General features: G+C 37.1%; 1 protein-coding gene across 1 annotated transcript in view; it reads left to right on the top strand.

The window, feature by feature from the left end:
* The window catches only part of LOC122909261 (contactin-6), a 296,144-nt gene that overhangs the window by 170,627 nt on the left and 110,351 nt on the right, over positions 1-15,166 (top strand). Inside the window, exon 5 of the mRNA XM_044253137.1 lies at positions 3,542-3,637. Coding sequence (XP_044109072.1) covers positions 3,542-3,637 — 96 coding nt within the window. The remainder of the gene's footprint in view (positions 1-3,541; positions 3,638-15,166) is intronic.

Genomic DNA, 15,166 nt, shown 5'->3' with positions numbered 1-15,166 from the left:
CTTTTCATGGATGGAGAGCAATTCTACAGGAAAGAATACTTATTTGGTAAATAACATAGGTAAACAGCATGCATGCTTCAAATGGAAACAGCCATGCACAAAAAAATTTTATGGGAACCAAAATATGCTATTTAACCTTTTTTTGCAAATTCATGTATCTGAACTTTGTATAAGTCAGAGGAAAATATAGCGGCATGACCTAATCATTTGGTGTGTTGTTATCATAATAATTACCACATACTAATTACCTCTTCTATGACACACTGTAGGTTAGACAATTTGATTCATTATTTTATTTAATCCCCATAACAACTCAGATAAATAGGTATATTTACTGCATCTTTTCCCTTCCTCAGTGATTTACCCAACACTGCCATCCATTTCATTGAGAAATTTGAAACCACCGGGAAAATCTTTCTCATCTAACCAGCAGATAATTGTACAGTCTATCCTGTATCAATAATTAATCTTTTGTCTTAATTCTGCCTTCCTTACAAAGGTCAGCACTTTCATAGGGGTTCTGATTGCCACCTTTCTGACTTTTCAAGAACTTTACCATAATGTGTGTCTTAGAATTCTCATCTCTTTCTTTACCTGGTTTTTACATCAGTAGAGCACCCCTGCCATCTAAATTCTTCCCTATTCTCAAAATCTCACCTCCCATTCATAGTCAACTCTGAAGAGTTTGCACACCTGTGATCCCCATGTTCTTATCTACTATTTATCCCTCAATTCACTTTGGCCTTTCTCCATAATTTCACTTAAACTTCTCTTGTCAAGATTACAAGTGACCTTCATGTTGCCTAATATGACATTTTTCTGTCCACATCTTATTCCATGCTGTAGACCCAGCTTTCTTCCTTCTTCCCCTTCTTCTCTCTGTCCTACTCTCTTCTTCCCTCCTTCCCTTTCCTTCCTTCCTTTTTCCTTTCCTCATAATCCTCTACTCTACTTCTAAACATTGGAGATTTTTAAAGTTTGATTCTAGACAACTGTCAAATTGCTCACGCCAAAAATTTTAGAGTCATCCCATGGGGATTACATCCATTCCTATGGCTTTAAATACTGTATATATACTGATGAATTCTGTTCTTATAAATCTGGACCTTGCTTCTCTGATTTCAGTGCTCATATGTTATATAGCATACATGGCATTGTCATTTAAGTAATTCATGGATAAGACACACATAATATATACAAAATAGAAGTCTTCAATTTCTCTAAATCACACCAATAATTTATTGCAATTATACTCCAATAAAGTTAAAATGAGCAAAAAACTACGCAAATTGTAATCTTTATATTTTTTTAAAGATAGAGAGATGTAGGTAAAGATTTAATAATCTCTACTTCCATATGTCCCATTCACTCCCTTGAGACAATCAAGGTGAATATTAAAAATATATATCCTATTATCTTACCTATACCGGTTAAAGGAAATGGTCATATTTAGGTTTTTACTTTTTTTCTTTCACAATGGGATAATATTTAGCACTTTTTAAACTTAAGAGTATAACTCACTTTCTAAGAACTTTCCTAGTCAGTCCTTTATATCTAACACATTCTTACTCATCATTGATAGCCTTCCATTCTATGAATATTGTAGATATTACTCAACTTCTGCACTGATTTATTATTCACTTGTTTCCAGGCATTCCCTTTATACTTTTAATATAATCCTAATGTAATACAATAGCCCCAAATGTTGATTATTGTAGTTTCTCATGGACCCTTATTGTCCCCTATGTGCCAATGAGCAGTGCTTCCTTTCAGTATTGTGACATTTCCCTGTTATTTTCTACCTCTAGGTTTCGAAACCTGGTTTTTGGTTTTTGTTTACTCACAAGGAATATGTTCCCTGCTCCATACCACCATTGCATGGCTGTCTCTTTCTCATCCAACAAATCTACGTTCTATTCTTTTCATTCACAAGATATGTCAGTGGGGTTAAAAGGTTAAAGTGCTATAACACAGAGACCCCAAAATAAATGCCTCAAACAAGATAGGAGTTGACTTGTCTCTACTCTAGTGATCCAGAGTGGATGTTCCAGATAGCTGGAGTTGTACTCCATGCAGCCACTCAAGTATCCAGATCAAGAAGATCTTTTATGTCATTGGCAATCTGGGTGCTGGGGGGATGGGTGGAGAACATAAATTTGTGGAGATTTCCTTTCACACATCATATATGGAAGTTTCACTTGTTTCTGCTTGCCACATTAATTATAAGGATGTCTGGGACATGTATCCTATGCTTAGAAAACTGTATTTGTTCTATAAATCTACTATTATGGAAGAAGGGAGAACACATTTTTATAGACAATAGCAGTCTTCACCCCACAGTAATTATTACAATTTGCAAAGGTACATTTGTTCACTTATTTTTTAAATTGTCTTCTAGTTTTCCTATTTAATAATAAGCACAATAAGGGCAAGGTACACACCTGGTTTATTTACTAATATGTCTTCTCTCCTTAGTATACTTCCTGTATTTTTAGTAGGGGTTCAAAACAAATTTGTTAAAAGAGTAAATGAGAGTATAATGAGATTTTACAGGTCAAAAAACTAAGTTCAGGAAAGTCAAAAACTACCTTTTCCTGGAGACTGAATGAGGATTCCAGGAATGTGGAAGGATTTGTACTTCATATGGATGGTTTAACAATGGAACTAGTTAGCTTTCTGCTAACAGTGTATTTCTATGATTCTTTGATGTTGTAGGAAATTACAGCATTCTAAACAAGATCATGAAGCTTCTTTGTGAAGGAGTAGAATTAGAAAATTAAAAAATATACCTTCTCGGGGCTCCTGGGTGGCTCAGTGGGTTAAGCCGCTGCCTTCGGCTCGGGTCATGATCTCAGGGTCCTGGGATCAAGTCCCGTATCGGGCTCTCTGCTCAGCAGGGAGCCTACTTCCCTCTCTCTCTCTGCCTGCCTCTCCATCTACTTGTGATTTCTCTCTGTCAAATAAATAAATAAAATCTTAAAAAAAAAAAAATATATATATATATATATATATATATATATATACCTTCTCTCTCAACAGTTCAATCACATAGAACTCTTTACCTCACACGATTCCATCCTAAATTCTCACAGACTCCATCTGTACATCAAATACCAACCATTAATCAAGAGGGCTAGAGGACCACCGCAAACTTGCTGCATACTTTTTGTTTTGTTTTATTTTATTTTGTTTTTTTAATCACATCTTCCCTGGGCAAGGAAAGTAAATAGGTGCTGAGTTTTAAAGATTTTCTGCTGGGCTACAAACTTCCTGGGAGAATAAAAGCAAATAGATAGTAGGTAATGTTAATAAATGTCTTCATCACATACTCCATTTAACTATATGAAAAAGAAAGGAGAAAAGAAGAAACAAGAGTTTTAGAGATAATAATCAGTGTATATAAATTGATCATCAACTAAATCTTCTGGTCAGTCAAGTATGAGTGTCCCTTACTGTTAAGAAGAAAAATAAGTTCAAAATTCTACTTTAAAATGTTATTTACTGCAAGATAATTCTAAAGCTGTTTTGTTTGTTTTCCAAGATATTGAAGACTTTGAAACCAAAACAAGAAGTGCAGTGTCCGTCCGAGAAGGTCAAGGTGTGGTGCTTCTCTGTGGCCCACCACCACACTTTGGAGGTATGGTGGGGAATAGTTTGGGTCACACCATCAATGTGGTCACTGGAGGAATAAAGAAGGCACATCATGTCTTGAAGTCAATGGTAGCTCTTTAACAAGTCAAAAGGACCGTGAAGGCTCTTCATGTTCATCCTATTGTATCTAAACAGTATAATCTAAATGTTTTTAAAAGAAATTTTTGTTTAGGCAGTCAGTCAACAAACATGGCCTTAAGGAGTTTCAGCCTGGCACCCAGCATAAGTGCCAGGGTACAAAGTGAAATTGACTGCTGCTGCATTCTGATGCTTGTCACCCTGAATAACAAGAGACAATTTGTTTAAGCGCTTTAGGCTCAGTTTCCTCATCTGTAGAATTGAGACACTGATATCTGCACTGTAGTGCTTTTGTAATATTAAGTGAGCTAGTAAATGTAAACCAATCAGTGTAATGGCTCGTATTTATTCAGAAAAGAAAGCTGAGATTGTTATTTCGTTGTTATTATTGACCTCCATGGAGAAGCAAATTCCAGCATTCCTCTTGGCACCCTCACTTTAACTATTGGAAGAGGAGAGCTGCTCCATCAATTCCAAATGATTTGATAAAATTTGGTAGATTCTCAAGCAACAATGAATCTGGAAGAGGCAATATCACAATATCCATGGAGTCATTTCATTCGGTTCAATTCAATATCATACTAATTGTATGACAGTTACCTTAATAATAACAGCAAGTACTTACGAAGTAGAGATTTGAGTACTTTGTATGTACTAACTTTTCAGTTTCTCACAGCAGCTTCATGAAAGACAAACTATGATTATTGTTTTACAAATGAGAACAATAAGGTAGACAGAGGTTAAGTAACCAGTCCAAGATAACACAGCTGAAAGGCAGCAGAGCCAAGCTTCAAATCCCGGCAGTCTCGCTCCTCAGAGCAGCCTTTATAGTTTATTTCCACTCTGCAATGGGAGGATTTTGAAAGCAAATATAACAAATATTTAAAAATAAAACAGAAACAATTATATCCCTATATTAAACTATCTTTTAAAAACTTGGAAACATTTTTCCATTATTTTCATTTTTATACAATCTCCTGAACTGCTGATACAAAAGAAAAGGAAACTCATTAGAAGGTAACAACACTTTATTCAGTAATATTAGAGTAGTATAGCATTATGCTCGCCTGAAATATTAGGTGAGAGTTACACTATTTTTGATGCTGAGATAAAATATTATTCCAGAGCATTGAAAAAAAATTGATGGTGCTTATTTTCTTAACCATAGGGAAATTAGCTTTTAGTACTGTAACTTAAGATGACAAGATCGACAAAGCCATGTCTGTTTGTGCTGTCTGTCTATGTCATTTTATGCTGACTTTGGTCAAAGAATCTTGACAGGATTGAAGATTGTTTTCACCTTTGTTTAATCTAAATAAAGGAAGCAGAAATGTCAAATATTTGTAAATGAAAGTCACATATTTTAAAAAGGCAGCCAGTGGGGCACCTGGGTGGCTTGGTAGGTTTAGCATCCAAGTCTTGGTTTCAGCTCAGGACATGATCCACTCCCAAGTTGGGCTTTGAGCTCAGGGCAGTCTGCTTGTCCCTCTCCCTCCGCCCTTGTTTCGCCCCTGCTTTCTATGCCTCTAAAATAAATAAAATCTTTAGAAAAAATAATAAAAATTTAAAAGGCAGCCAAGTAGAAGCTTTCCTTGTTACCTTGTTACCTACCACTGTTAAAGTATAAGTTGATCATTTAAAGCATGTACCCCTTATAACGGTGTACCTCTGCTTATGCCATGAAGTTAAGTCACAGATAGACAAACACTGCCTTCAGTTAAGATCTTTTTAATTGAATAACTAATGTCTGTTGCATGCAAGTTATGACAAACTTGTCTGATGCCAAATCTGATTATATCCTATGGAATGTTTTAGCAGGATCCCAAGGGTATTTGTCAATATTGACTTCATCCAACTATTTTTAGGTATTTGAGTATATCCAGTTATTATAAGAATTTTTATCCAGAGAGCTCTAGGATGTGTCATGGACTTCCTCATCTCCACAAGGGCAGAAATACTGGAATATTGTACTTCTGTTCCTTATAGCTGTCCCAGATCAAAACTATGGGGAATATTGACAGACGCCCTTTGACTCAATTATACAAATAGTCATCACTTAGTTAGAAGGAGAAAGTATTAATAATAGTGACAATGGCTACCAGTTATTGAATTATTATCATGAGCAAGCCCTATTAGAGTTTCCATTTATTTTCTCCTTCCCAGTATTCCAATAATTAAGAACAATAAATTTAAAATGAGGAAACCAAGACTCAGATAAACTAAGTAAATCAGTTTTCAGTTAGTAAATGAAGGCAAGATTCCAAAGCAGGAATTTCTGACTTAAAAAAAAAAAAAATGCCTTTGGAGAGAAAGCTCTGTAGTTAATGGTTAAACCTCAGATTGTTTATCAATTTAAACACTCTTACACCTCCTGGGTTTGCTAAGAGTTCTATGAGTGTCTTTAACTGGCTCATTTAAAACAATTCCTTATTCTTCCTTTTCCATTCTCACCTTCCTGTAAAAAGGTGAATTGTGCCAAGAAAGACTTCAAGAATGCAGAGAAACATATTGGTTGGATAACCTTCAAATGGGATTAGTGGACAGCTGGTTTAAAGTGAGCCAAATTTACACATAGACATAACTGTCTTTGTGATTTTTTTTCTGGTTTAGCGCATATATGTATATATACACACACGTATGTATATATGCATATGTATTTGTGTATGAATATATGTATGTGTATCTATCTATATATTTCTTTACTATATAACAATCTACCTTAAACTTAGTAGCATCAAGCAACACCCATTTATTAGCACACAGGTCTATACATCAGAAGCCAAAGGATGATGTGATTGGTCTCTCTACTCAGACTCTTACAAGGATAAACTCAAAGTCATGACCAGGTGGCATTCTCTTCTGGGAAGTCTGAGGAAGAATCCACTTCCAAGCTCTCTCAAGTTGTTGGCTACATTTGGTTCCTGGCTATTGTAGTATTAAGGTTCCCTATTCCTTGCTGGCCAGATGTCAAGGGCCACGGTCATCGTCTAGTGAATACCCACATTTCTTACCATATGTCTCCCTCCATCTTCAGAGCCAGCAGCAAAGAATATCCGTCACATCAATTCCCTCTGATAGTTCAAATCTCTTTAGCCAGGGCAAGGGAGAAATTATATTAAACGATATTATCAGAACATTCTGAGTTCTTTATATGTTCTCTCTAGTATCATCACACACACACAAAAAAGGGAAAACACTTCTTAACAAGGCAGGCCTATCATATACATTCTAGTGTGTTTTATAAAACAAAAACCAAAAAACAAAAAACAAGAACTATGGGAGAGTAAGAAAAATTAGCAACTACGTTGAATCCTATAAATTTACCCGGGGTGGGGGGGGGCAGGGAATAATAGCTCCAGGAACAAAACAAAAGAAAAAAGTGCGTAGATGGATTTCCCATAGAAATGATTAGTGACAACTCAGTGAAATAGAGTAATCAACATAAGCCAAACTGAACAGATGCTGTTTTATGGATGTCCTTTATTTTTTTTTTTCTAAATAGACCAAAGGAGATTTGAATCCAGAATAGCTTTCTCATGGATGTTTCCTACCTAATTTTTAAAGTAACCACAAATGTGCTATCCTTCTAGAAAGAGAGGTTTTACAGATAAAGCTTATTCTAGAGGCAAGTAGTCATAGTGAAAAAGAAAAGAAACCCAGGCAATAATTCCAGAACACAAAACTGGCACATTTTGCTTTATCTCTTATAAATGTGATATTTGGACATAAAACCAGAACTATTCCCTATACTCTGAGGAGAAACGTATATTTGCTTCCTTAATCCTATTGCTTAACTAGAGATAAACCCCATGAATGTGACTGAATGCCAGTAGAGCCAGATTAAGTCCTTGTTTCCATCTTCCTAAAAATATAATTCTAAAATATTACAGAGAAATATAAGTTGTTTTTTTTTTCAATTTATTTATTTTCAGAAAAACATTATTCATTATTTTTTCACCACACCCAGTGCTCCATGCAATCCGTGCCCTCTATAATACCCACCACCTGGTACCCCAACCTCCCACCCCCCCACCCGCCACTTCAAACCCCTCAGACTGTTTTTCAGAGTCCATAGTCTCTCATGGTTCACCTCCCCTTCCAATTTATAAGTTTTACTGAAAGTTTTGTCTGAAGAACACAGAAAGTGCTACAATGCACATCTGATTGAAACCCTTTTTTCCCTATTAGACATCACTTTCCTTTCTCCTAAAGTCTCTTAACAGTAGTCTATGATTTATCTCATCTCCACACAATCTCCAGCAATCCCTTCTATTGTCTATTATAGTTACTATCCTTAATTTGGATACCCATGTCAGAAAAATACAAGTCTCCTCGTTAGCCTCTTGGTGCTGGGCAAAGGTAAAATTTGGTAGTCCGCTAAGTAAAGTCTTCCTTTCCTCCGCTAGGTCTCTGGACGATTCTAAGCTCTCTTCTCTGCATCCGGGTTTATGTGACAGTAAGAGGCAATACACTATTTATTTTATTTATTCATTTGGGGGAGGGTCACTGAGCTTGGAGGTAGACTTGGAACTGCCATGCAGAGAGGTCTTTCTACCATGGGTTTTCACTCACCTCCAGGATGAGCTTTGATTAAGAGCACTGGTCACTGGTAACAGAGATTCTGCATGAGTCATTTGCAACAGCACTGAAAGCAAAATTCCAGACTGTTAATTTTTCTAATGGACATGAAACTCTTGAAGCCAAGGCTGTAGGTTCCATATGAAAATAAGTTGGCAATAGATTTTCATGGGTGCAGTGAGTTAGCCAAGCTTCACATGAAATTTTCTTTAAAAATGGCAGAGTGAAGAAATGATACATGTTGTCTAAAATAAGTAAGATCACCTTCACTGTGAAATAATAGTTTCACCATATCTAAAGTAAAGCAGATTCTTTCCCTTTATTGTCTGGATATAAAACTCTCAATCCTGGGCTCATAAAAATCATAGGTTTAAACAATTTGTTATAGAGGAAATATTCCATTGTCTTCAAAGATATAACTCTTAGGTTGGTAGAACAATTGAATTTATGCCAGTAGTTTGGATGTCTATGTCTGTGGTAGGAAGATAGCACTGTTGTTTGAGCCCAGCATTTGTATTTCCATCAATAAAAACATTGACAATTCAACAGAAATGGAAAATCATTCCAGCAAAAACTCCCAATTGTGTTAAAGAATAAAGAGGAAAGTTACATTGAGAAAAAGTGCTAAATTTCATATGCCCTTCTTCCCAATTATTTTTTTTTAAGATTTTATTTATTTATTTGACAGAGATCACAAGTAGACAGAGAGGCAGGCAGAGAGAGAGGAAGGGAAGCAGGCTCCCTGCTTCCTTGTGGGGCTCAATCCCAGGACCCTGAGATTATGACCTGAGCTGAAGGCAGAGGGTTTAACTCACCGAGCCACCCAGGTGCCCCGCCAATTAGTTTTTGTTGTTGTTGTTCAGATCAGCAGTGTGTGTACTTTGAGGTTGCTTAAATATGTAAAAGGCGGATAGCAGAACAGTTGTCTGTTGGTATAATAGTAACAACCATCATTACTGAACTTGTACTATATATCTACTCAACAAATATTTATTGTGTACATACTAAGTGCCACTCCTTTTAGGGAATTTTAAGGATATAGTGAAGAGCAATGTGACAAAGTCTTTACCTTCATGAATCTTAAAATAAACAATATAAAAATGTGGCAGATGGTAATAAAAGCTAGAGAGTAAACTAAATGGGGTAAGAAATAGTGGGTTTGCCATTGTATATTCTGAGGCCAAAGAAGGTGTTGTTGGCATTTGAGGAGAGAACTGAAGGAATGAGAGGGAGACATTGAGCAAAGGCAGTTTGCACAGAGGGAACAGCATGTGCAAAGGTCTTGGCAGTAGGGCTGTGTCTGGCACGTTGGAAGAAAAGTAATGAAACCAGTGTGGGTAGAGAAAGGTGAGCAAACAGGAGCATAGATGAGGTTGTAAGCACTACTTAAAAGATATTATGGAGCCTCTGGTTTTTAGTGGGAGTGAGATTAGAATGCATTGTGTGGTAGTGAGCAAAAGACTGACTTGCCTTCTCTGAGTTCCAGTTTAAAAAGTTTACTCTGAGTAGACCATAAAGGGGCAGTAATATAAGGAGTTAAAGGTGATTACAGTGACTCAGGGGAGAAGTAATGTGGCTTGAAGCAGGATGATAGAGCAGAGAGGTGAACAAATAACCATCTTCAGTATATATTTAGAACGTATAGCTGAGATAATTTCCTGAAAGATTAGATGTAGAGTGTAAAGAGAAAGAGAGAAGTGGTTTTTAGGTTGAGCAAGTGGAAGAAAGCGGTGCCATTTATTGGGTTGATACCAATAACAGGAGAGCAGGTTTTGGAATGGAGGAAATCAGGAATTTGTTTTGGGACATTTTAATGTTCAGATGTCTGTTAGATAGAACAATGAAAATTTTGCGTAGGCAACTAGATTTATATATCTGGGGGAAAGTTCTGGTTTGGAGAACTAATATTGGTAGTTACCATTATTAAAAATACAAAATTTAACTGAATAATTTTAAAGGTCTAATTGGCTTTATTCAATGATTTATGAATTGGGCAGCATATCATCTTACAAATGGAAAGGAACCCATGGGATGCCTGGGTGGCTCAGTTGGTTAAGAGTCTGCCTTCTGCTCAGGTCAGGATCCCAAGGTCCTAGGATCAAGTCCCACATTTGGCTTCTTGCTTAACAGGGAGCCTGCTTCTCCCTCTGCCTGCCCCTCCCCCTGCTTGTGTGTTCTCTCTCTCTCTCTGACAAATAAATAAAATCTTTAAAAAAGTGGAAAGGAATCCTGAAGAGGTTCAAAATTAAAGACTTTTATAGGCAGAAAGAGGCAAGATAAGGAAGTTGTTCCAGCAAAGAATAGATTGTTTCAGGCAAGGTCACCTTAGTCTAGAGGATGGATAGGGTCTGTCAGGTAGGTTGCTCACCTGAAAGAAGGAGTCCTGCTAACCAGGTAATTCCAGATTAACTGGCTAAGGGAGAGGTTGAAAGTAGAATTGTGTTTGGTGTAAGTTTTGGAAGGCAGACATGGCACTTAGCACAGTGACTCTTTTTGGAGACCATTGTCTCTCTCTCTCTCTTTTTTTTAATCACCATATAAATAGTATTTAATGCCACCTGATTGGATAAGGTAACAAATGCTTCCTATATGCTGGACACTCAGTTCAGCATCTTATGTGCCTTAACGCTTTCAAAGAAAATTTCTCCACTCTATAAATTAAGTAATTGTGTTAAAGAAGTTAGTGTTAACTTGACCAAGAAGACATATCTTGGGTTTAAATACCACTGCATTTATTCTGCTATCTAATTTGTTCTGGCACAATCTGGCCCACAACAGAAAATAATTGCTAAATCAAGTATAAATGGAAACAGCAAGTGTATCTGTATTAGAGAATATGTAAAGACCACCTAGAGAGGTAAATTGATTTATCTAATATAAGTGTACTGTATTAGAACCAGAAAGATCATGTAGCTGACCAGAGTCCCATAGTTCATTTTCCTAGGTCCTGGGCTCCACGTTTCCTCTTCTACGTTCACAATCTTATTCTTTCCCAGTAAAAATGTTTTCCCTTGCTTTCTAGCACATCAAACAGAATTCTCATGTTACAGTCTATTTCCATTTGCATAGCCCAGGTTTTCTCAACATCAACACTATTGACAATTTACAGTGAGGTAATTCTTTGTTATGGGGTTTGTCCTCTGGGTTGCGAAAATGTTTAGCAACATCCCTGGCCTGTGCCCATTTGATGCAATAGCACCCCCTCTCCCAATAGGGAGAAGGAAAACATCTCCAGACATTGCCAAATATCCCCTCTCAGGCAAAATCATCCTTGGTTGAGAACCACTGGAATGACCCCTCACTTAACATTCTTTATATCTAGCCCACCTGTAGAGGATGGGAATTGAGAGGAACAAAGGAAGTGTAGTCCTTCTGTAATTGCCTCCCATGGCTTACCCAGTCTTCCTTAAAACTGGAGGTTTCTTAGAAGTTCATTCAGAAGCTGCCTGTGCTTTCATTCCTTCTCCAGGTAGGAAGTACTGGTACACATGCAGCCCTAGAGTTCTCTGTAAGCTAGCAATAGCAGGAACTCAGAGGGCCTTTCCTTAGTTGTTGTTTGTAGGCCACAAATGCAGCTATCTCCATGATTCTGAACAGGAGATGTGTAAATCAAAAGGGATCTAATAAAATCTAGGTGGTTAAGCAGTAATTGTGGAACAAATGGGAACAGAAATCGGAGTGGTTGTAAAGGTGTCAGGGCAGTGTTCTGGGTTACATCATAAACTTGCTCAACACCAATATCAATGACTTCAATTCCAGAAAAGGAATTATTTTTCTTGGATTAGGTCTTTGCCACTGAGCTAGCATAACCATGATTTACCACCCGGCAGGCAGTCACATTTAACCCTAGAGCTCTGCACAAGGTTTGCAGTAAAGTACACTCATTCCAGAATATTCCAAAGGGGAGATTTATCCACTAAATCTGAGCACTACGCTTCAGATTCTTTATTCTTCTCATTTATTTTCTACTTCTAGAAACATGCTACCCATTTTGAGGCCTGTTTTACGGAGCCAATAGAAGTTCTCAGTGTCAGTGTTTATCACGACTGGTCTCTTTCACGTGGGATACTTCCCCTGTAATAAAAATTATGTCCGATATAATGGGTACAATTGCATATATCTCTTGTGTCTGTACTTTAAATATTACAGTGCAAGATATAGGGCTATAAAAGATGTCAAAACACAATCATGCTCTAGGGAAAATAGGATTTGTTGTATGCTTGAGAGAGCAGCAGATAGAGTCTTCAGTTGCTTACTGCAGATCTGCCATTCCTAATAACATTAAAATTGTAGAGGTTGGTGTCAATGTGAAACTACAGGCAATGCTTCAGGAAAGACCAATTATCATTCATTTCTAATGTTACTGCTGAATCATCATAGGGAAAATGCATCACAATCATTAATAACAGATAAATGTCATAGATGGCGGAGAAAATATTTTAAAAATTCAATGGTTTCAACTTAAGTGGCTCATGAATTATACATTTAATTAAGAAAAGCCAAATGGGAAGAATTTTAAACTTCCAATTTGTAAGGTAGGTTTTTTTTTCTTTCCCCATTAAAAATACACAGATTAAGCATGACAGTGGCTGATGATGGAACAAAATAGATAAAAGCCCCCACTCAGCCTGACTATTTGGGATGGGAATAGGGAGCCCATGGGGAGAAGGGAGAAGGGAGGGATGAAAAATACAGTGACAGGAAGGGCTTACAGGTTAACACATTCATCAGTTCACAGAGCAGCACATAGGGGTACCTGGATTCTAGTAACAGAGCTGCTGCCATCTTCCCCTCTGTTTACTCATCTATAAAATGAGAAGATTGGGCTGAGAGATCATTAGGTCCCTTCCATCCCAGACATGCCATGCATCTATGAACTAAGGAATATCCTTTTGTTCAGGTTCCCACATAACACCTGAAGAGAAATATACAAGATGGCCATCATTTTATCAAACTCTGAGCCATTTCCCTTTCTGGTATGGTTATGCAGAGGACATTGAGAAGTACCATTATATTAGTGATTTTTGAAGAAGTGTTCCAGGACCCACCAGTATTACCATTCCCAGATAATTTGTTAATGATGTAAATTCTTTGGCTCCTTCCCAGATCTACTGAAGGAGAAATTGGGAGTGTAGAACCCAGCAGCTTGTGTTTTACCAAGTCCTTTAAGTGATTGTTATGCACACTGAGGTTTGAAGATCTGTCCCCTGGTGAGGCCATTTTGGAGAAAAGAATTATTTCGTAATGGTTTGACAAATACATTCTATTCCCTGCTAATGGTAGCTACAAACACATTGAAGTAATTGAAATGACAGATTGACCTTTCATTCTATAAGATTCTGAGGAAATTGAACACAGGACACAGAGTGCTGATGGCAGGAAGGGGACGGATGATCAGGAAAAGTTGTCCTAGTTCTGAGTAGGCTTTGATACGCACAGAATTTGGGTGTTTGGAAGGAAGTCTGAGAGTAAGGAAGAATGTTCCACAGGGATCATATTTACATAGAAGAAAAGGGTCAGTTATAGATAATAGAAAAGAAGAAAGATGGTATTAGGAAAAGAGCAAAGGATTTGGCATCTGGAAAATCTAGGTTCAAGTCCTCCCCCTTCTACATGCAAACAATGTGATTTTGGAGAATTACTTTTCTATTCCTAGCTCTAGTACCTTCTCCTATTAAATGTGCATATTATTAATAGCCAATTAGCTTCATAAAACAAAACTTGGGGATGATGAAACAGGTATGAAATAGAAGTACTCATTTTTTCTTTATTATTCTTTATGTAATATTCCTTATATCTGGACCATTTTCTTCTGGCAGCTTTTAAATGTTCCACTCTTAGAGAAGGACTATATCAGAAAGTTTTAGCAACTAAGGTGAAAATGAATTCCCCAAGGGAGAAATGAAAATTACAGTCTCAGTTCTCAAGATTGTAGGGTAAAGAATAGGAAGATTTCTTAGGCATTAATGGCAACCTGTAATTTCTCAGTGAGAAGGGTTAACCTTGGATTTCAGAGAGCTAGAGCTTATTTTTCTTCCCAAATCAGCACTGAATAAAGATCCCTAAACTGAGACATGGCCCTGGGAATTTGCTCAAGATTGTCTTTATTTCACAAAAGGTTCAAAAGATGAGGAGTCACTGACAACAAGGGAATCTGAACTACATTTTTTCCTCCTCTATATACTGAAGAAAAATTTACTATCTAGATACCTCTCACTTTCAAACAAAAACCCTTTGAGCATCTCTTTGGTGGAGACAGAGTAACAGGCTTAGAAGTGAGGCAGCAAAGGACATCAGTAAGGAAACTTAGAAGCAAGAGACCACATGAAATGATAAAAGACTCCAGTAGGGACTTGCAAAAGCAATGAAGTTTCAATACCCTGGAACAGGATGAGAATGTCAAAGCGTATTTTCAAAAATAAAAAGTGAATTTTATTTATGCATACTTGATCTAAGAGCATTAGACTCTTTAGAGCAAAGGAATGTTGAGGGTAGAGTAGACTGTTCATAGGAAGAGGTTTAACTCCCCATTCATTGCAAAAATAAATATTTTTGCAACGTCTCAAACATAGCTCATCCATCCTCTGCTTGGCCATCTCTAATGATAGAGAGCTCATTACCTCACAAATCACCTCTGTTACAGCTCTGAAGTTTAGATTGGTCTTCTTGATACTAAGGCCCATAGGGCTTTCTGTAACCTCCAACAACCAAAGTCCTATTTTTGCCTCCTGGGCATCAATAGGAAGGGCTCTTTTTAACCCTTTCTGCACATGACAGCAATTCAGATCTATGAAGACTGCTCAATTATTCTTCACCCTGCCCCCAGGGTAAAAATCTAAGTTTTTATCATTTTCTTTTG

The sequence above is a fragment of the Neovison vison genome, chromosome 6, assembly GCF_020171115.1.
Source record: "Neovison vison isolate M4711 chromosome 6, ASM_NN_V1, whole genome shotgun sequence".
Classification (NCBI taxonomy): Eukaryota; Metazoa; Chordata; class Mammalia; order Carnivora; family Mustelidae; genus Neogale; species Neogale vison.
This window is presented reverse-complemented; position numbering and strand designations above follow the sequence as displayed.